The sequence below is a fragment of the Rhinolophus hipposideros genome (genome assembly GCF_964194185.1).
Source record: "Rhinolophus hipposideros genome assembly, chromosome: 1".
Taxonomy (NCBI): domain Eukaryota; kingdom Metazoa; phylum Chordata; class Mammalia; order Chiroptera; family Rhinolophidae; genus Rhinolophus; species Rhinolophus hipposideros.
Window position 1 is genome coordinate 55681765 of NC_138047.1, and position 20243 is coordinate 55702007.

The following is a 20243-nucleotide window of genomic DNA, read 5'->3' on the forward strand; positions in this document are numbered from 1 at the left end:
AATAGGAAACTAGTAAAAATGACTTGTGGTTCTTTATTCCATAGTAAAATGATGGTCTATGTGTTAAATAATGTCACAGGATTGAATAGTTTTGAAATACCTCTTCAAGAGAACCTAACATACTTCCATAGAGTTATTTATGGAGTGGATAGGATCTGACCTATAGTCTGAAAGGCAGCTGGACTATAGTAAAAGAGGAATACTGGAAAACAGGTTTCTCAACACCCAATTTTTCTCGGCCTGGAAACCCCCCTGCTGTGCAATCAGTGAGTAGATTTCACCTCTTGTATTCATTGACCAGCAAGGTCCAGATTTTCCAGGCTTATAAGGGATATTAGGCTTACAAGAAAAGAATTTATAAGCGTTCCAATAACAATTATAGTAGGCATCAGAAAGATAATGGGTAACCCTGGAAGAGTAGGAAATAACCTACAATCTGAGACTTATACAGCACCTTTAAAATATGTTCACATTGATTGAGTCATGGCTCCCCATTGTCTTTCTGTGAAATACGGAGTCAGTAACATTCTTACATTTATCACAAAAGGACGGACATGCAGAGAGGACAAATGACTTGGCCAGAGTCCTGTGGCAAGTCCAGCCCTGACTCCCACTCCTCCCCTTACCAATACTTCCTTTGATGGTTTTCATCCCGAGTTTATCTGGCTTCAAGAGCCCTACCCATGGTCAATATTTATGAGCTAGTTTATCCTAATTCCTGGGAAGAAATAGGATTTTTTACGTATTTCTGAATGGAGACAGGTGGCGAAATGGAGTTTCTGGGATGCACTGTGTGTGGCTATATTTTTTGTTCTTTATGACCCAGGAGTGACGACAAGGACACCGTGGGGATGTTGGTCAACTGCCCTGCCTACTACAGTGTGTCTGCTCCCAAGGCTGAACTTCTGAACAAAATCAAAGACATGCCAGAAGAGGTGAATGAGGACGAGGAGCAGGCAGATGTCAACGAAAAGAAGGTACAAAATTGGGACCTGTGTTCTCTCCTCCGAAAGGTAGTGAAGGTCCGAGCAGGGTTACTGGCCCCTTCAGGCAGAAGGGGAGGGGCCTGTCACATCACCACCCTCACCCACATCACCACGGGGCTTGGGACGTACATGGCACTTGGAGCAATTTCCTCACAGCTCACCTGTCACTTTCATTTATAGAAATGACAAAAGTGAAGGTTAAGTGAGAATAAGTTATTTCGTAGAAGTCTCAGAGCTGGGACTAGAAACCAGGTCCCCAGCCGCCTAGTCCAACACAGGGACCCCAGCATTTGTCAGAGCTGGCCAGCCAATGCCAACAGCCTGTGTAATTTTCATCTCATGGTTCATGGTCAAAAGGAAAACTAGAAAATATAGAAACTTTAAGGAAGGAGAGATGGATGGTAAAAACACCCTTCTGGGAAAAGGTAATGTTAATCTTTAGATTCCCCAACTCTCTTTGCAATACCCCAGTGTAGCTTGAAAGCACAGTATTGGAATTTAGTTGTTAGCATTTGATACTCCTACAGAAATTTGAAATGCTAAGCATTTTGAAAATGACCACGCTGCTGCTGCGATCTTCCCACATGCCGAGGAGATCTGAGCTGGGCTGTGCCTGCAGGAGAGAAAGTTCCTGCCGTTCCACTTTCCCTACAGCCCCAGAGAGGCTGCCTGCCACCATGCGTATGGCCCTCATACAGCTCAGGCCTGCATGCTGAAAAAAGATTCTGCTAAAGCTTGCCTCTTGCTGAGCCTGGAATGTAAGTGGTTCTCAGTGGTACCAATTCCAGGAGAAACTTTCTTATGTGATTCCATTTTCATTTAGGACATAATACATGTCCTAAGCATGTAATACATGTCCTCGTCTTTATGTGATGGAATGAGACTACAGGCTAATAGACCCTGGGAGCAGAGGATTAGGGGCAGGAGGACTTAGAGATTTGGAAGCACCTCCAGCAGTGGTATTGTCCCTTGTACTGCTCCCCTTCATGGGCTCATGGAGCATGGCTGACATGCTAATGCAGCCAGGTAGTGACACGTGCTCTCCCAGCCCAAGGTTTTCCCATTTAAGCACCTGCTTTATAGCACACCTCCTGGCATACCCCTACCTCAGTGCTGCTGAGTGTCCCCATTTAATGGTTCCTCTGATTGGGCAGGGGAATAAAACACCTTGCTCGGGCCTCTCTATATTTATCCCAAAGAGTCAGTTACAGAAACACCATTACAAGTACCGACTTGTCATAACATCTTTAACTGAACATTTTGCAGTTTGTGGTGGTGGTTTGCATGTAGACATACACTGCTTTACTCTTACTTTTTCCTCCCCATCTTAATTTATTTTTTAAACAATTTTTCATCACTTTATTATCACCCTCTCACTCTGAGGATTGTGTGGCAAAATTGATTTTTAGACTGAGAATATGAAGGAATGGAGGGTTACTCCTCATGGGAAATAACGTTAGGTACCATTTATCGAGCACTTCTTATGTTCTAGGTGTGGACTATGTTTTTTGTTGTTGTTTTTAACATAGTGCTATATCCTTTATTTTCACAAAACCACTGATCCCTGTATTGTCACATTTTACACTGAAGTAATCAGAATGAGTCAGGACCAGAAGAAGGGGGAATTCAAGACAAAGGGACCAGCATGGGAAAAGACATAGAGCTGTGAAAAAACATAGGGAGTTTGTTTGCATATTGAAGAAAGGTACTTCCAGTAGTTTGATATTTTGGGATGTAAAACAAAATGATTAAATTAGGAATTACCAGACCTAGAAAATAAAGGAAGTTTCTATAGTGGGAGATGAGACTGGAAGGATCCACAGAGGCCAAAATGTCATGGAGGTCTCATGGGCCTTTGTGTGAAACGCTGCAGGGTTCAGATTTTATCCTGTGGTAATGGAGTCCTCTTTGAAATTTTTTTTTTTTTGCTTTTTTTTAATGAACAAGTTTATTAATGTGTAATAGAATTTTCATTAGTGTCATTTACATTTGCATATCTGACTTGGAAACACAGGAAATATGTGACGTTTTTAATGAGTTGAAGACCTCTATTAATATGTTCAGCATAAAGTTGAAATGCAGTTCTCTTCCTGATATACAACAAGCTTTTCTAACAATGATTTTAAAAAATGATGCTTTTGATCAATATTCATTCCCCAGGTTGTTCTGAGGCAGAGTGTAGCCCCCCACCAACTTTTACAAAGTAATAATTTGTTACCTAATATTTAAAGTTATTAATAACTTAAGGTGCATTTCTAGGCATGAAACTCACTGAATCAATGGGAACTGATTTATTAATATTTCTAAAATTAAAATTAATATTTTAAAATCAATTCTACTTTAATATATTTTCTATTTATATATTCTATATTATTTATTTATTTATTCTATATTTATTATTTATTTATTCTGGATAATGAAGTATAATATTCCAAGTAAATATAAATGTTACTTAAAATTTGAAACACTTTCATTGTCTGAACTTCTGACACACACAAACACTAAAAACAATTTAATATCAGAGCTTTCAATTCTTTGGCTAACCCCTGCCATATCTATTGGCAAAAATCTGCTTAAACAGAGTCCATGATTCTCTATTCTGAAGAAAAAAGGCTTTGGCTTAGAGACTGGGTAGAAAATTCCAAAAGGCAAAAAGAATCTGTTGTTTCTCAGAATTGGCTTTCCCCAAGACATCAGTAGTGACCCAGATGGTTCACAGCTGCCCATTTCTGTTCCTCTTCCTTCATTCTTAATATTCCAAGTTTCTGTCTGTCTCCCTTTCAGCCTAGAAAACTTAACCTTTAGCATTTCTTTTAGAATAGGTCTGCTGGTGACAAATTCTTTTAGTTTTTCTTGATGTAAGCATGTCTTTATTCCGCTGTCATTCCTGAAGGATATTTTCACTGGATGTGCAATTCTGGGGTGCCTGTTCTTTTTCTTTTAGCACTTTAAAATTGTTCCACTTTCTTCTGGCTTCCATGGTTTCTGATAAGGGATGTGCAGTTATTTAAATACGTGTTCCTCCTATGTGCAATGTGGTTTTTCTCTGGCTGCTTTCAAAATTTTTATCTTTGATTTCTAGTAGTTTGATTATGATGTGTATGGGCCTGATTTTCTTTGGTTTTATTCTGTTTGGGGTTTGCCAGGCTTCTTGATTATGTAAATGTATGTCTTTTCCCAAACTCAGGAAGTTTTCAGCCATTATGTCTTCAAATATTGTTTGTGCACTAAGTTGTTCTTTTCTCTGTTTGGGACTCCAGTGATACAAATGTTAGACCTTTTGTTATTGCCCCCACCAGTCCCAGAAGCTCTGTTTATTTTATTTTTTTTATCTATTTTCTGTCAGTTCTTCTGATTAGATAATTCCTATGGGTCTACCTTCAAGTTCATTGAGTTTCCTGTTTCCATTCTGCCAGTGATTTGTTTTTCAAATATTACAGTTTTCAATTCTAAAGTTTCTAGTCAGTTTTTTGTAGTGTCTATTTCTTTGCCAAGAACGTCTGTTTTCATTTTAAGAGTGTTTACTTTTACCACGGAGCATGGTTATAAAAGCTGTTTGAAAGGCTTTGGTCCTCCTAACATTGAGGTTCTACTTAGTGTTAGCGCCTGGTCATTGTCTTCCCCTGAGATTGCTCACATTTTACTGGTTCTTTTTGTGTTGGGTAATTTTGTATTGTATTCTGAACATTGTGAGTATTACATTGTGAAACTCCGGGTTCTGTTAAAAACCTCTGGAGAATGTTGATTTTGTTTGTTTGTTTGTTTTAGCAGGCAGGTTGAGACTACAAGTTCTGTACCACCTTCGAGTGGTGGTTCCAACGTCAGTTCCGTGTTCAGAGCGTTTGCTGTGTTAAATAGGTCTGTCCCACACAAACGTGCACTGTTCAGGGCTTTGCCTGAGATTTGGGTAGCTGTTTCTAGCATGTTCAGTTCTCAAAGCCTTTGCTATACTACTTGGGGTCTGTCCCACACTCATGCAGCTTGAGGGTGAGCCTAAGATTTATGCCAGTTCGCACACAGAGTATGGGGATCTTTTTTTCCAGCTTTCTCCTGTCCAGTATTTTCCCCACACTCTGCTCCCAGCAGCCCCTTTTCCTGGGCTTCTGGCTAGAAAGACAAGTAAGTTCTCATGGTTATAGCAACTTGTGCCATTCTACATGGCTGGGACCACCCTCAACAAAAGAGAAAAAAATAATGGGGATTTCCCTCATACTCTTTAGACCATACGGTCCTTTTCCTAGTTCCTCGGACCAGAAAGAAGGATTTTCTCGTGGGATTTTAAGTGCCTGTGTGAAACCATCCTTTGGGGGCAGGTCTGGGAGACAAAAAAGAGAGACGGGAGAGTTAAAAACAGGATTTCCCTCCACTCTTTAGCTCACAGTGGCCCTTTTCTAGTCCTCTGGTTTTAAAGACAGGGCGTTTCTCACAGTGTTATTAGCATTGCGCTGCAGTCTGTGTAGTTCTGCCCTGGGGTTCTCCTCAGGTTAGAGTCAGAATATAAAAAGGTGGGGAGAAATAGGAAACTCCTCCCATTCTGAGCTGCCCTTCACGTTTGGCTCCCCTCCCCAAGGCCCTGCCCGACTTCACTTTATAGGGATGTTTGCTGTAACAAGTGGGGAGAAAGGCTGTAGTGGGCTTATGCTATCCTGGCCAGCATCCAACACACATCACCGCCTCTCACCTCCAAGCAGGGCGATGTGACATGTGCATAGTAGAAGTCTGGCAGCTGTGTGTGGAGTCAGACAGGAGGAAGGGAGAGTCATTGGGAAGGTGTTACAGCCATTCAGGATAGTGATGGCACATGTCTAAGGGCATGCAGTAGGAGTACTGATAAACAGATGGGATTTAAGAAAAAATAATAATAATAAAGGAAGTAAAACGGACAGAGCCTGGTAACAGATTAGATGTAGAGCATGGAAGAAAGGAAAGAGTCAAGGATGACTCCCAAGTTCCTGGCCAAGTTGACAGTCACGACTGAAATGGGGAGAACAGGAAGGTCATTTAGGGAGGGTAGGAGATGAGTTTAGTTGAATTTAAAGAAATGTAATATTGTTTCTTATGTATCAAAGATTCCTGATACCAAGAGACTAAGTAAATATGATAACTTTCTGGTCACAAGCCTTTCTGAGAGAAAATGGTAAAGAACCACTCTTGACAGAGAGTATGCTAGAAGATATTTGAAATGGCAGTCGAGCGAGTCCCCATGATCTTTGTGCTTTCCTCGGGTTACACAAGAGGAAATGGAGGTTTGATTCAAGAGGAGATGGAGGTTTGATTCAATTTCTGTCCTCAGAAATTGACTTCTCTCTGGGTAAAATTCAGCTAAGAAAACAGCCAAGTGCTGATGCCTGGATCCTCCCTAGTTTTTATTCCAGGGACCTGGATTCCACTCTGTCCCTAAACCCCAGCCATGTGGTTAGGAGTCCTGCATTACTCGTGTTTAAGAGGAAGAAAGTCAGTCAGCAGAAGCCAACTGGGTATTTGGCAGCAGTGCCAGTACAAGTTGTCAGAACAAAGTTGTGTGTGGAGGGGAAGTTGAGTATTTCCCTGCAGGCATCTACCTAAAATGAGTGTTGTATGCTCTTCAGATTGTTCCCTAATCTTAATGACAGCACACACACACACACACACACACACACACACACACACACACAAAATAACTGTGGAATATGTGTAATACTTCTATCTTTTCCAAAGTGCTTGCACAAGCTTTATTTTATTTGGGCTTCGTAATATTCTTTTGAGCTATTTTAATGTAGTGATTAAAAGCCTGAACCTTGGTTGACGACCAAGAGCCAGACGACCTGGGTTGAAGCCCTGCTCTGGCACTTTCTAGCCGCACAAGCTTAGGCAAGTTAAATAACCTCACTTTCCTCATCAATAAAACTGGGATAATAATAGTATCTATCTAATGGGGTTGTTGTGAGTAGTAATTGAATAGTAAAACACTTAAATAGTGCCTGCCACAGAGAAAGAGCTCAGTATTTAAATATTATGAGTTTTAGGCAGGTATTATTATCCCCTTGCTGTGGTGAGAAAACAGACACAAGGTCAAGTGACTTGCCTGAAGGTGAGTTTTCTGTCAGGGCTGGGTCTCTTGACTGCTGGTTGGTCCCTCACTGCTGGTCTATCCAGTGTTCATGCCGGAGCTGCAAGGAGGCGAGACAGGGCCCAACAGGATGGTTGCATGGAGATGGTGGGTGGGAAGGTGGGTCTTTCAAACTATGTTTAGAGAAAGATCCCTTATAAATAGCGTCTCACACAGGGCAAGTTAACAGTTTATCCCAGATCAGAAGTTCCGTGGATAAATGTCGATGATTTTGCAAATTAAAACAAAAGAAAACCCACCCAAAACCCCAATTCTTGAAGGCTTGAAATGGATCCTAAACCCTAGTGAATTCTGCAGGTAGAAGTTGGTGGGGTTTTTGGAAAATCTCTGCCTGGCAAGGAAATGACTATGTAGTACAGCCAACTTTCCCTTGTTGCCTTCGGTTATTCAAATCCCTTTTAACTTTATTTTAAAGTCCAAATTTCCATATTTTGAGAGCTTCATAAAATAAAAAAAATTCAAATACCATCCAACTATGCAACATTTGGGCCAGAAGTGACTGAATTGACTGCTTAGTATACTTGTTTTAGCATATATGGCCGAGCTGTGATCTATCACATTACATCCCAGCAAAGAGCTTTCAGAAATCAAAATGCCACAAAATGTGAAAATGTGTATTGGTCCTTCCCACAGACGTGTCCCCGGATCAGTCCTAGGCACTTCCATCTCCTTCTGTTCTTCCTTATCCATGGCGCCCGGAACCCACATCAGCCCCTGCAGCGATAGGCTTACGGTTCTGCCCAGCATCGGTGTCTAAAAACCAAAGCAGGGTCTTCAGAGGAAGGACTGAGGGCGTTAAATGCCTGAGCCTGGTCCTCGACTGCTGTTCAGTGGTGTCACCTTCTTTGGCCCTTCTTCGCCCACTGAACTCTGCTTACTTGGTGGCTACCCTTTCAGCACTGCTGATCTGGCATCATTAAAACCAGAACTAGGACATTTCAAAGACATTATAACCTTGCTTAGATTGACGGAGCCTGAAAACACTGGGGAGCTGAGTTGAGCAGAAACTCAGAAGAAGAGTTCTCATCATACCGTCCCTTAAAATACCAGCGACTCAGAGCCATACCGAGAATTTTTTAAATGATGTCAATTCAATTATTAATGAAAGTGCTTTGAGTGCCTTCCAAAAAAGAACACACAGTATTCATTTCAAAAGAAGTCATATATGTAGGAATAAGGAAAACACCTTCTTTTCTTTCAACTATTTAGTTTTTTAAAAGCTGTTTCTAGAAACTATACTTCTCAAGATGTGAGGTTGAAATGGATCCCAAAACACTTGAATAAGCAGAAGGCCCTTTCCTGAGGTTGGAGTGAGAGGAATGTTGCTGCTCAGTTAGTTACCTCTTGGGATTTTGGTATCATCTGGTTTTCTACAGGAAAGTGTCAGCCGGTGACATTCACAGTGGCAAGCCTAGAAAATGCAAGCTCAGAGGTTAAAAACTCCTGGCCTGACTTCATGGACCTGTTAGTTTCTCTCATTATCTATCTGAAAAACAGGAATGATGACATTTGACTTGTCTTAACCCTGTCCAGCAGGAGTGTGGGAGATGTGACAGGAAGCATGGCTTATTTTCCCCACTACTTCCCATTCCAGTGTCCTTACTGTTCCTGTCCTAGGAACTGATACCACAAAGCAAGATCGCCACAGCCTTCTGGGAGTTTTGTTGGAGGTACCTAGCAGGGTATCTTGCAGGCAAATACCATAGTTACCAGCCAGAACTGTGTTTTTGGAAAACAATGAGTTTTCTAGGCGAATAGAAGGAAAATTAAACAATTAACACTAAGCAATATTTTCTACCACCTGCATTTTTCTGGGCTCAGACTCTTTGGTTGAAGAATAATACACACTAGACATTTTTTCCCACTACTAAAATTGTCTTTTGCGTTTTGTCTCAACTAAACAGCTTGAGGAAAGCCAAAGATTATAACCCATGATGAGATGGTGCAGCAGATGGGCATTTTTTTAGTCAGCCTTCAGCCTCTGGGATTAGGCAAGTTGAGAAGACAACAAGCTATCACCATTAAAGCCAGAACTTGGACATTTCAAGCACGTTATGAACCTTACTTAGATTGAAGTACCTCTGGTGGTCCAGCTCCAAGATGGGTAGATCATGGAGAAATAAATGTTTCCCTTTATCATTGTGATTATGGTATTCTCCAGTGCTGATGCTGAAGAAATCATACAAAAAGTCATCAGTACCCTTCAATTCTGTCATAAATATTTCTATTTTTTTCCTTCCTTTAAAATGAAGATTTACTCTGACATAGAAATTGTGACCCTTTTGTACCAAGTTTCCGCTGAAGCCACACAGCTTAGAGTATATATATATATATATATGTGTATATATATGTATATGTATGTGTGTGTGTGTGTGTATATGTATATATGTGTGTGTGTGTGTGTGTGTATATATATATATATATATATATATATATATGTTTGTGTGTGTGTGTATATATATATATCCACACACGGAACCTTTTTAGTGGTAAAGAAAAAGGTTTTAACCCAAAAAAGATTATATCCTTTTTCTACCTGACTACCTCAGGCTAAGAGAAAACTGAAAGACTGATTTCAAAAGCCATGGAGTTTAATTTCTATTGCAGCGAAGTAGTAGTAGACACTTCATATAAATGAAGTCAAACTTGAAACAGCTAAGACCTTTACTTCGTTCCTTCAGTTGAATATATTGGATATTTGTGTGACTATTTTATATGTATAGAAATTAATTAAACTAGCAAATTACATAGCTCTGGTAACTGGAGACAGTGGGGTGAGGTGGAAAGAACGAGGCTGAATTCTGATAAAGGATAAAGGTCTCATGTGAATGTTTACAAGGAACGTACAAGGATGGCCGCTAAACTCAGGCTGGCTTCAGTTCGAGGCAGCCCCACCTAGCGGTACACGTGTCTCAGACCTCACTTCACCTCATTAAGTCTTAGTCTCCTCACCTGTTGTAGTAGATGCTATCTTATCTACGTACAAGTTTGTTGGGAAAACGAAATGAGATAATCCACGTGGAGTCTCACAGTGTCTGACACATAGTAATTGCAAAATAAACGCTTTCTATAATTAACATTCAACTCAGCTCTGTGATCTTGGGCAAGTCCCTTCATTCCTTTGACGCTTGGCTTCACTATTTGTAAAACAAGAATATTTACCCTACTTGTGTAAGGTATTGCGGTAAGAATCCAAGGAGAGTGTGTCTTAAAAAAGACTTAGAAGTAGTTAACCAGTTAGGAAGGCAGAGCTGTACACAGCATGACACAACTGGGAAACATTAAGAGGTGCTGTGTAGTCAAGTGTTGGCCTGTGAGAATTGAATAGGTTCAGAGAAGGCCAGCTGTCGACATTCAGGGACAGGAAAGAGTACTGTGGCCTAATAGTGGGGGGCAGTTCATATAGAGTAAGGACCCTTCAGCTGAGTTTTAAAGAAAAGACAGGATGTGGCTGGGAGAACTGAATCCTCCTTCCACTGACCACTTCGGCTCGCTAACCTCTGCTGTGTGTCTCTTCTGTGGTTAACAGGCCGAGCTGATTGGAAGCCTCACTCACAAACTTGAGACCCTTCAGGAAGCAAAGGGGAGCCTGCTCATGGACATCAAGCTCAATAACGCCCTGGGAGAGGAGGTGGAGAGTTGGATCAGTGAGCTCTGCAAGCCCAATGAGTTTGACAAGTACAAGATGTTCATTGGGGACTTGGACAAGGTGGTGAACCTGCTCCTGTCCCTCTCGGGGCGCCTGGCCCGTGTGGAGAACGTCCTCAGTGGCCTCGGAGAAGATGCTAGTAACGAAGAAAGGGTAGGTGGTCTCGCGATTCAGTTCAACAACTTTTCCCTCTGAGACCATACACACAGAGAAGTACCTTTAGACACAATCCCGTCTCTCAAGAAGATGACAATCTATTTGGGGCAGGAAGACAGTCCAACATACAGATAACCAGGACACAGAAGAAGGCATCGCGCATGCCAATATGTAATGCTACCACTGCAGACTCAGGGAACACGTAGGGAAGTAAAAAACACGGGTGCCAGGGTTTCTTCCTTCCTCTCTATCCTGGAAACAGAAAAGATAAAAGTGTGCTGGGGGCTGACCTTGAACAAAGAGAGAGCGAGAACAAAACTGTCAGGGATGAGGAGAGGGCGCAGGAACGTGAGCTCAAGTTCCAGGGAATCTGCAGGTAAATGGGCTGCAGGCACTCGGTGAGGACGTACCCAGGTGTCTCCACTGCTCCTGTTACTGGAAGGAATTGGGCCGGTAATAACAGTGGTGGTAATGCTGGGTACAATTCAAGTACGTGTCTGTGTCAGGTACTGTGGGTTTCACACCTGATGTGCCATCTCTTTGAATCCTCACTGCAGACCAGGAAGTGATGGAGCCAGGATATGAGGAGTCCTGCTGCAGACCCCAAGTTTTATTCACCTTATTGAACTTAATGCCATTGCTACAGAGCATTCTTCATCTACTCATCTGTACAACACATGTTAATGGGTGTCTAGTATGTGCCACTTACTGGTCTAGGTACTTGGGATATTCTGTGAATAGCGCAGGCAGATCCCTGCTGTCATGGAACTAACTTACCCAGGGAAGTCAGACAATAAATGTAGCTGTAACACTCTAGATGCCGGGAGGTGATACGCGCTCCAGCCATCAAGAGGCTCCTTTGCTTTCTGGCTCCTGCTCCTATCTACAGCTCTCTCTCTTTCAATGCTATCAGGATTTCCAAATTATTTCTCCTAATATATTACATTAAAAGGAAAGCTATCTCTTTTTCAAATAGATTTTAAAGGGATGAAAAAAGTCTAGAGGGTAAGCATTTAGGAAGGTGACTGCGTACCCAGGAACTTTCTGTAGCTCTACGCCCAATGAGTGCCCTCCTCGTGTAAAAGTGCTGAGCCTTAGCTTATTCTAGAAATTGCCTATCGTACCTGCCTCAGAGGGGTTGTCCTTTCCTCCTTCCTTCCACTGAACAAACAGCATATGCGAACCTGTAATATGTCAGGTACTGTGTGTGTTTGGGACGAACACTGGCTGGAACACAGGCTCCAGCCTCCAGGCTCTCGCCCTGTAGTGAGGAAAACCAGTGTGAAAGCAGCGAATGTGCCCAACATGCTGCAGCACAGCAGCACACTCAGAGCCAGGAAGCACTTCTCGGGTGGTGGGGTGAGGCCAGGAGAGGCTTCACACAAGTGGTACTTAACAGCGTCCAGCAGAATTGCATAATTGCAGGTGGACTAAGTAAGAGTGGAAGGGCTTTACCAGTTAGAAGGAATATCATAGACAAAGTAAAGAAAGACCATGGCATGTTCAAAAACTGATTTGCCTATGGTTGGTATGTTTAGAATACAAAGTGATTGCTTGCTTTGTTTTTAATAATAGCAAATTATCGAAAATATTAGAAAAGTAGGTAGGCACCGGTATCAGACAGGAAGTAGATGGCTCAATCAAAAAAGGTATGCAGAACATCAAAAATACCAAAGAATTAGATTAAAAAATGGGCAGAGGATCTGAATAGACATTTTGCCAAAGGGGACATAGAAATGGACAACAGACACATGAAAAGATGCTCAGTATCACTAATCACCAGGGAAATGCAAATTAAAACCACAACAAGATATCACCTTGCACTTGCGGAATGGCTGCCATCAGTAAGTCAAGTGTTAGAGAGGATGTGGAGAAAAGAGAACCCGCTTGCACTGCTGATGGGATTGCAAATTGGTGCAGCCACTATGGAAAACAGTATGGAGATTCCTCAAAAAATTAAAAATAGAACTACCTTATGATCCAGCAATTCCATTTCTGGATATTTATCTATCCAAAGAAATCCAAAACACAAATTCTAAAAGATACATGCACCCCTATGTTCATTGCAGCACTATTTACAATAGCCAAGATATGGAAGCCACCTAAGTGCCCATCAGTAGACGACTAGATAAAGAGGCTGTTCGTACATACTCGTATATACAATGGAATATTACTCAGCCATAAAAAAAAGAAATCTTACCATTTGTGACAACATGAATAGACCTAAAGGGTATTATGCTCAGTGAAATAAGTCAGACAAAGAAAGACAAATACCATGTGATCTCACTTATGCGGAATGTAAAAAACAAAACAAACAATAATAAAGAGGTATTCACGAAGGTACGGGAAGGATTATGGACAATCGAGAAAGGATAACAAAACTCCCTGTCCCCTCCAGAGCTAGCATCAGTGGGGAAGCCATTCCTACCTCTAGACCTGGAGGAGCAAGAGGAAAGGGGCCCTTATCAGAACCACTGTGGCTGTCCCACAGCGCTGAGGCCTTGGTGAGAGAATGCAGCCGCCGCCACCTGGCAAGGACGGAGTCAGGGATAAATGCCCCAGTTTCTTTCTCGTCCCATCCTCCAATCTCTGGCCCATGACTCCCATGAGCCAAACTCAAACCTTCTGTGTCATACTTTAGACTTTAGCCTGTAGGCCGGCAAGGCCCTAATTTGATGACATAATCAGCCTGGGGAGGGGATAGCATGATGCTAATAGTTGAGAGACTTATTGTCATAGTCTAACAAGAAGGTTTCAGACTGTTTATTTAGGCAGTTGTCATGGGGATAGAGAATAGAGAATAAGTTTGAATTAGCTGGGCTATTAGATGAGAAGAAGGATAGAACAGAAGTAACTCCAAGTTTCCTGTTGGCCACTTGGGCAGATGCTGCAGGTATCTAAGATAGAAACTGGAGCAATTTTCAGTTAGGGGAAGAGGAGTTGTACCAGAATTAAATTCAACTCAATATTTAAGGCACACATACACTCTTAAATACAAGTAAGTGCTTGCTCACCTGCAAAACACTACATCAATATTAGTTTGTGTAACAATTGGTCTTTGTCACCAAAGTACCAACAGGAATGAGAAAAGGAAGAATTAAGTGGTTCAGTAAATGCCAAATTCAGGATCATAGTTACTAATGAGGGGAGGGAGGGGGAAGATGGGAACTAGAGGCAGTATAGGTTAAGACTTCAACTGAATCTGTAGTTTTGTTTGTTTGTTTTTAATCTGAAGCAAATGTGAAAAATGTCCATGTTGAGATTTGGTACTGTTAATGATAGGTACACAGATATTACACCATTATCTATAGATGTCTGTTGTTTAAAATATTTCATAATTTTTTTAAGGTTCTCACTTTATGTCTGTACAGAATTTTGAAAGGTGTCTTCATTCAAAATCAATTGCTAAGGGTTTTTTTTTAAGGTGTGGTTTTTTTGATTAGGGAAAGGAAGCCTATGAGAATGGAGATATTTGTAAATTAAACCCAACTTTGCACTTTTGTCCCCAGACATTATGTAAGATCTGACAGGCTAGTTCAAGGGAAGGTAGGGGAAAGACACATGAGATTTTCATAACCCTACATAAGCTAATTTGTATTTAAGTATCGATTTAAATAGTCTTATTTCTTGAGTAATTTCTATTTTAATGTTTCTCAGTCACTTTGGCCTGAAAAGTCTAAATGGTTAAATATGATATTTAAAAAAATTTTTAAATGACAGTCATTATATGTCAGCATGTTGGGTAAAAAGAAAAATAACCACCCAACAAAAATCTTTATAAAGATTTTTATAAAGTATATTAACCCTACAGATAACATAACTACCTTACCATTGGGTTTGTATAAGGAACTCTCAGAATCTGAAATTGCCATCAGTGTTAAATAGAATTTCTATCATGTTAGATTTAGAGATGTGTAAAAGAGACCTGGAAAATGGAAACTGATTTCTTTAGAGATGGTAATACAATGTTTCCATTGTTGGTTGTGGATTAGGACTGGGGTTCTCAAACGTTAGCTGCAAAAGACTCACCTAGAAGGCTTGTTAAACCAGGGACTTCTAGGCGTCTCCAGAGCTTTGGATTCAGCAGGTGGAAAGGGGCCTGACACTGCATTTCTAACAAGTTCCCAGCTGATTCTGCTGCTGGTCCACATTCTGAGAACCGCTATAAATGTAAATACTTGATGACTGGCCTTTTTTCTCCCCTTCAGTTTTTTTTTTATTGTCATCAACTACACATAAAATTTGCCATCTTAACCACTTTAAGGCAGGCAGTTCAGTAATATTCAGTGCATTCATATCATTGTGCATCCAGAACTCTTTTCGTCTTGCAAAACTGAAATTCTGTGCTCGTTAAACAGTATCTCACCATTTCCACACCCCTTAGTCCCTGGCCGCCACCATTCTACTTTTGGTCTCCATGACTTTGACTGAGAACCTCGTAAGTGGAATCATTGATTGTACTTTTAAGTGTAGAAGCCTGAAGTCAAGTATGACCCCAGCCAACATAAGGTAACTTCTCAAATTAAAGCTGCCACGTGACTTTACAAGTTAGAGAAACAGAAGAGTAATAAACTGGTTGTCAAAAAATTAATTCTCCTTTAGAGTGACAACTGAAAAGGAAACTTGGATATCTTGCAGTCCTGTGATAGGTGTCTTTGCAGCCAGTTGGACTCTGTCCTGCATCCCCTTGCCCTTTGCTCATCTTCTCGTTTCCCCCCTCCCCGGGCAGAGCTCTCTTAAGGAGAAGAAGAAGGTCCTGGCGGGACAGCATGAGGATGCCCGGGAGCTCAAGGAGAACCTGGACCGAAGGGAACGCCTGGTGTTGGACATCCTGGCCAATTACCTTTCGGAGGAGCAGCTCCAGGATTACCAGCATTTTGTGAAAATGAAGTCAACACTCCTCATCGAGCAGCGAAAGCTGGATGACAAGATCAAACTGGGCCAGGAGCAAGTCAAGTGTCTGCTGGAGAGTCTGCCGTCTAACTTCACTCCCAAGGCAGGGGCCCTGGTGCTGCCCCCAAACCTCACCAGTGAAATGACTCCTGTTGGGGGACGTACTTTCAGCAGTAGTTTCCCAACAGTAACTTCTCCACTTTAACCTCTTCTAAAACACCCAACCAAAAAATCACCCTTTCTTTCAACACTATTTAATTTGAAAAATGTTTCAGTAAAAACACTGTTTAAACTATATGGGCTTGGGGGAGGGGAGGTGGTTCTGGATAAAGGAAAATATTCTATCCATGGGAAAAGCCTGTTTTTTCCTTCTCCCCCTTCACGATTGATCTTCTGAGAGCTTGAATGCTGCTGGGAACTTACGCCTTTCTATTATTACTTCGTAGTAGAAAGAAAATTAATGAAACTGTGAGAACTGCTTGGAGGGTGTTTGATTGTTTAGTTTTTAACAGATTAAGGCAACAGAGATCAGTGTGTGTCACCCTCAGGAACTGCATCCGCAGGGGCCTTCCCTGCCTGTGGGCAGAGTGTCCTGATGACAAGTACTCCTTAATGAAGGGTTTGCAACATAAAGCCTTAAAAAGACACACACAGAGAAGAAAATTGTAAAACCTTGAACATTGTTATTTATATTTTTTAAAATGAAAAAAATCATGTTTGTGTGCTAACCACTTATTTGATTCTGTTTTGTGGTGGACGTAGACAATTATGTTTGAACTTTGTATTTTGTGAAAACCTTAATGAAATGAAGAATTCCAAAGACAGTCACATTGAGCGTGGAGACTTGTTTTTTCCTAAACTCTTGACTTGTCTGACTTGTTTTTACCGATACGAGTAGACCTTCTACGCTTGTATTAAACTGAGTATGGGGAAGCCCCAGTTTCCACTGCTGCCGGTCTTTACCACTTTACTGCTGCCACCAACAGGCACACATAGACCTTACCCACGAAGAAGGCTTCGGGCAACAAGTTTATCACATCATTTCCTAGGGCATCATGCTATCGCTGTGGTGGGACGATAAAGCTAAATTTTACCAACAAGGACAGCAACTCTCCAACCTGTCTCACAGGAGGAAGGTTAGAAACCAAGACAATTCAAAACTGAATTCACTCTGTCTTCCTGTATGGGATTTGGGCTAAACACAGCCTATTTAGTGAGATTATTAAGTGTTTTTTTAATGTCAAACGTATCAACCACCATTAAAAATTCCCTCAACATCTGAAGACTGAACTATCTATCATGCTTCAATAACAACTTCCCAGAGCGGACTCGAGAGTCCAAGCTGTAAGTCTATTACAACAGGCTGGAACGATGGAAGGAGGCTTGGGCCAGAGGCCAGGCTATGTTGACAGCTGCTGGAAATGGTGACAGCCTAATACTTTGAGCAGGTGGTGACTCGTAGGCTGTGCTTTAGCTTTTTGTTGTTTTCCCATGTGCTGGACCTGCGGCTGGTGGCCACCTTTGCTGATTTGGGCTGAAAGTACCATAACAGCCAGCCCTAGAGAACTGGAGAGTAAAATTTGTACAAGGGTACCAAATGCCCTTTTCCCCTTAGTACATTTTAATTACTGAATGAAATATATCTTCTGGTTAAGAACTTCAAAACTAGTTTTGGTCCCCAGTATAGCTGTGTTTTGATGAACTTAGACCCAACAGGCCACCCAGAAGTTTCTTACGAGCAATCATCCAAAGCCATTGCTTTGCTCTTTGGAGGTTTTGCACGGTCTGACTCCATTGATACAATAAGACAGCACTTTGATGGCCCAGCTTCTCACACATCTGGAGAGCCCATTTCCCAGGGAATTAGTAGAACCAGTGACAGCATTCCACAGCCACACCGCATGGTCATTTGAAAGAGAAAAACAGTCCACTTGACTGACATTTCATCACGCTTAGGCCAACATAGGAGCCTGAAATCAACTCCACTGGGTAATGGACTGTATCTTGCTCTTTGTGTCAGACCAGGTTAAATTCAGGCAGTAAATGTTTTTAGCTGTTCTTAGTGAAATTGCTCAAAGGGATTCTGGGGCTCCCAATTCCCAACACTCTTCAAAATTCTTCTTAGGGATTTGACTGGGAACATTTTGCACAGAGTCTTTTTCCATCGCTTTTCTGATTTATACATGTCAAAATCAGTGAGGGACCCCGTCGGAGAGCAGTAGGTAATGCAGCCTGGCGTGCCACAAGCCCGGAAAGCTTACAACACTCCTGGGATAGCTTCCCTTTCTTTGCTCCACTGAAATGTTACGTGAAATGAGTATGGTACCAAGTGCAACTTCGAAATGTAATTCTTATTTATTGTAACAGGACTTGACCTCTGTGCTTCAATGAGAAGAGACCACTAACCCTAATTTTTCACTGTTAACGTAAAAGCCCAGCTAGAAAATAAGCCTATTCTTTATCCCTTTCCTATTTTGCATTCTTTTCCCACTATTAAAAAGAACGTCTGTAGTAGAAGCCACCCTTTTTCCTCCCAACAATATCCTCTCCACCAAGATCATGAGCAGAGCAGCCATGAGTATGTTGTTGGTCAAGATTGCAGGACACACGTGACTGTGTGTCAAGAATGTTTGCTCACAGTCAATGATTGTCCCTGTGAATGTGATCATTTCAGAAACATCACGTCCCATCAGAAATCAGGTGAGAATGGCATGGCCGTGCAATAATCCAAATGCTGACACTTAGAAACCTGTAAAGTTCCAAAAAAGGACAACGTCCTGCGACAAAACGGGGAGGCCTCCCGCTTCCTGGACCACTTGAGAAGTTCCTGGGCTTGTTGCTACAAGTTGGTTGACTCAACCTTTTCTCAGGCTGTTGGGTTCCTTGTGGCCACTTAACCCCCAAAGAATGCAGGGAGGATCCGAAGTGAAAGTGTCTGAGTTTCTCCATGAGACACTGTCGAAACCAAACATTTTTTCCTTTGCTCCAGGGGAACACTTTAGGTTTCGTTTTGCACAACTGGTTTTCAATGTCAAACTTGAAGATGAGCAAGTTTGGATCAACTGCTAAGAATCGGTGGCTGACTGCTGACTGGAGGAGTGAGGGCTTCACTGAGGGCCTCTGGGGCATTTAAAGGAGAAATCGGCCACAGATATCCTACTCTTCCTATTATCCCATTGTTAATGTCTGATCTAAAATCACTTCTGAGTTTTAAAGTTAGATCACAGTTGTTCCTACTACCTTTAAGTTTGTACCTTTTACTAGGATATTGATGGGTTTTTGTTTTTGTTTTCTGCATACTTGGGGAAATGTTGCCTTTTTATTCTTACATGGTTCCAAATTTATTTCTCTTTAGTTTTAATCTTCCATGATATATTGGCTTTATTCTGTTAGATTGGATTTTTTTTCTCTCTTTTTAGAACAGCATGAGTTTTATTCACCTTAATGAAGGCAAGAAAAGGGAAGAACTTTAGCCCGAAATAACTTCATCTTCAGCAAGTGGTCAGGCAGATGTGAAGGGGCCATTCTATGCAGAAGTAGTTTATTGGAGACAAGGTATCAATTGCTCCATTAACTCTGGAATGATGCATGGGATAAGCTGATAAAGACCATTTTAACATCAGAAAGGGACACATGCACAGTTTTTTTATTTCTAAATAAATAAAACCTCTCTATGGAAGGCTCATTCAGACACTAAATTATGGTTTCTCAAAGTGTGGGCAAGATACTCTGTGCATCAGAATTATGGAAATGCTTGTAAAAAATGCCAATTGCTGGGACACCACCACATAGGCTGGGAATGTGCATCTTAAGTTCCCCACATTATTCTGATACACTTTAACATTTGAGAGCCACTGACACCAATCATTTGTACAGTTTCTATTGCACAAATTTGTGTTAAAATAATCCCAGAAATTCAAAGCCCTGTTGTATTTACTGTCATCAATTATATTGTCCCCTCTATTTTTATATAATCCCCAAGTTTGTGATACGGGTGTTTCCCTGCTCACTCTCTCCTAGATATTTTTAAATTTAAACAACCTAAGCATTTATTCTGGCTCAACTGCACTAATTATTTTCCTCAAAGGGAATCAACAATATCTGCCATGATATTTGCACTAACCTGAAATCACAACTGACCTTTACAGTGGAGACTCTACTGAGATTTCTATTGCTTCATCAGAAGTTTCATGCTGCATATAAGTTAGAATTTCTCTTGGTGTGGATTTGACAGCCTAGCTATTGTTAAATTTCCTTTGAGAAATGCTAATTTCCTTTGAGAAGTGAAAGCAGCTATTGTCCAATTTCAAAACCCTAAAGATCAAAATTAGGCAAGGAAAAAGTTGCAGATGAAGAAACTGGCTTATTTATTCCAAGTTCATTCTATAAATCCTCTCTAATCTTCTGTAAGTGGGAAAGCAGCTGCATTTCTTGCTAAAACATCAGTCTT

General features: G+C 41.3%; 1 protein-coding gene across 3 annotated transcripts in view; it reads left to right on the top strand.

The window, feature by feature from the left end:
• Positions 1-17454, top strand: part of SHROOM3 (shroom family member 3) — a 293674-nt gene extending 276220 nt beyond the window's left edge. For 2 of the 3 annotated variants that reach the window (XM_081059496.1, XM_081059498.1), the window contains 3 exons: positions 827-977; positions 10625-10897; positions 15630-17454. In XM_081059496.1, the coding sequence (XP_080915622.1) occupies positions 827-977; positions 10625-10897; positions 15630-15998 (793 nt within the window). In that variant the 3' untranslated portion in view covers positions 15999-17454. The remainder of the gene's footprint in view (positions 1-826; positions 978-10624; positions 10898-15629) is intronic. The other variant, XM_081059497.1, reaches the window with a different exon arrangement.
• Positions 17455-20243: the final 2789 nt, after the last annotated feature.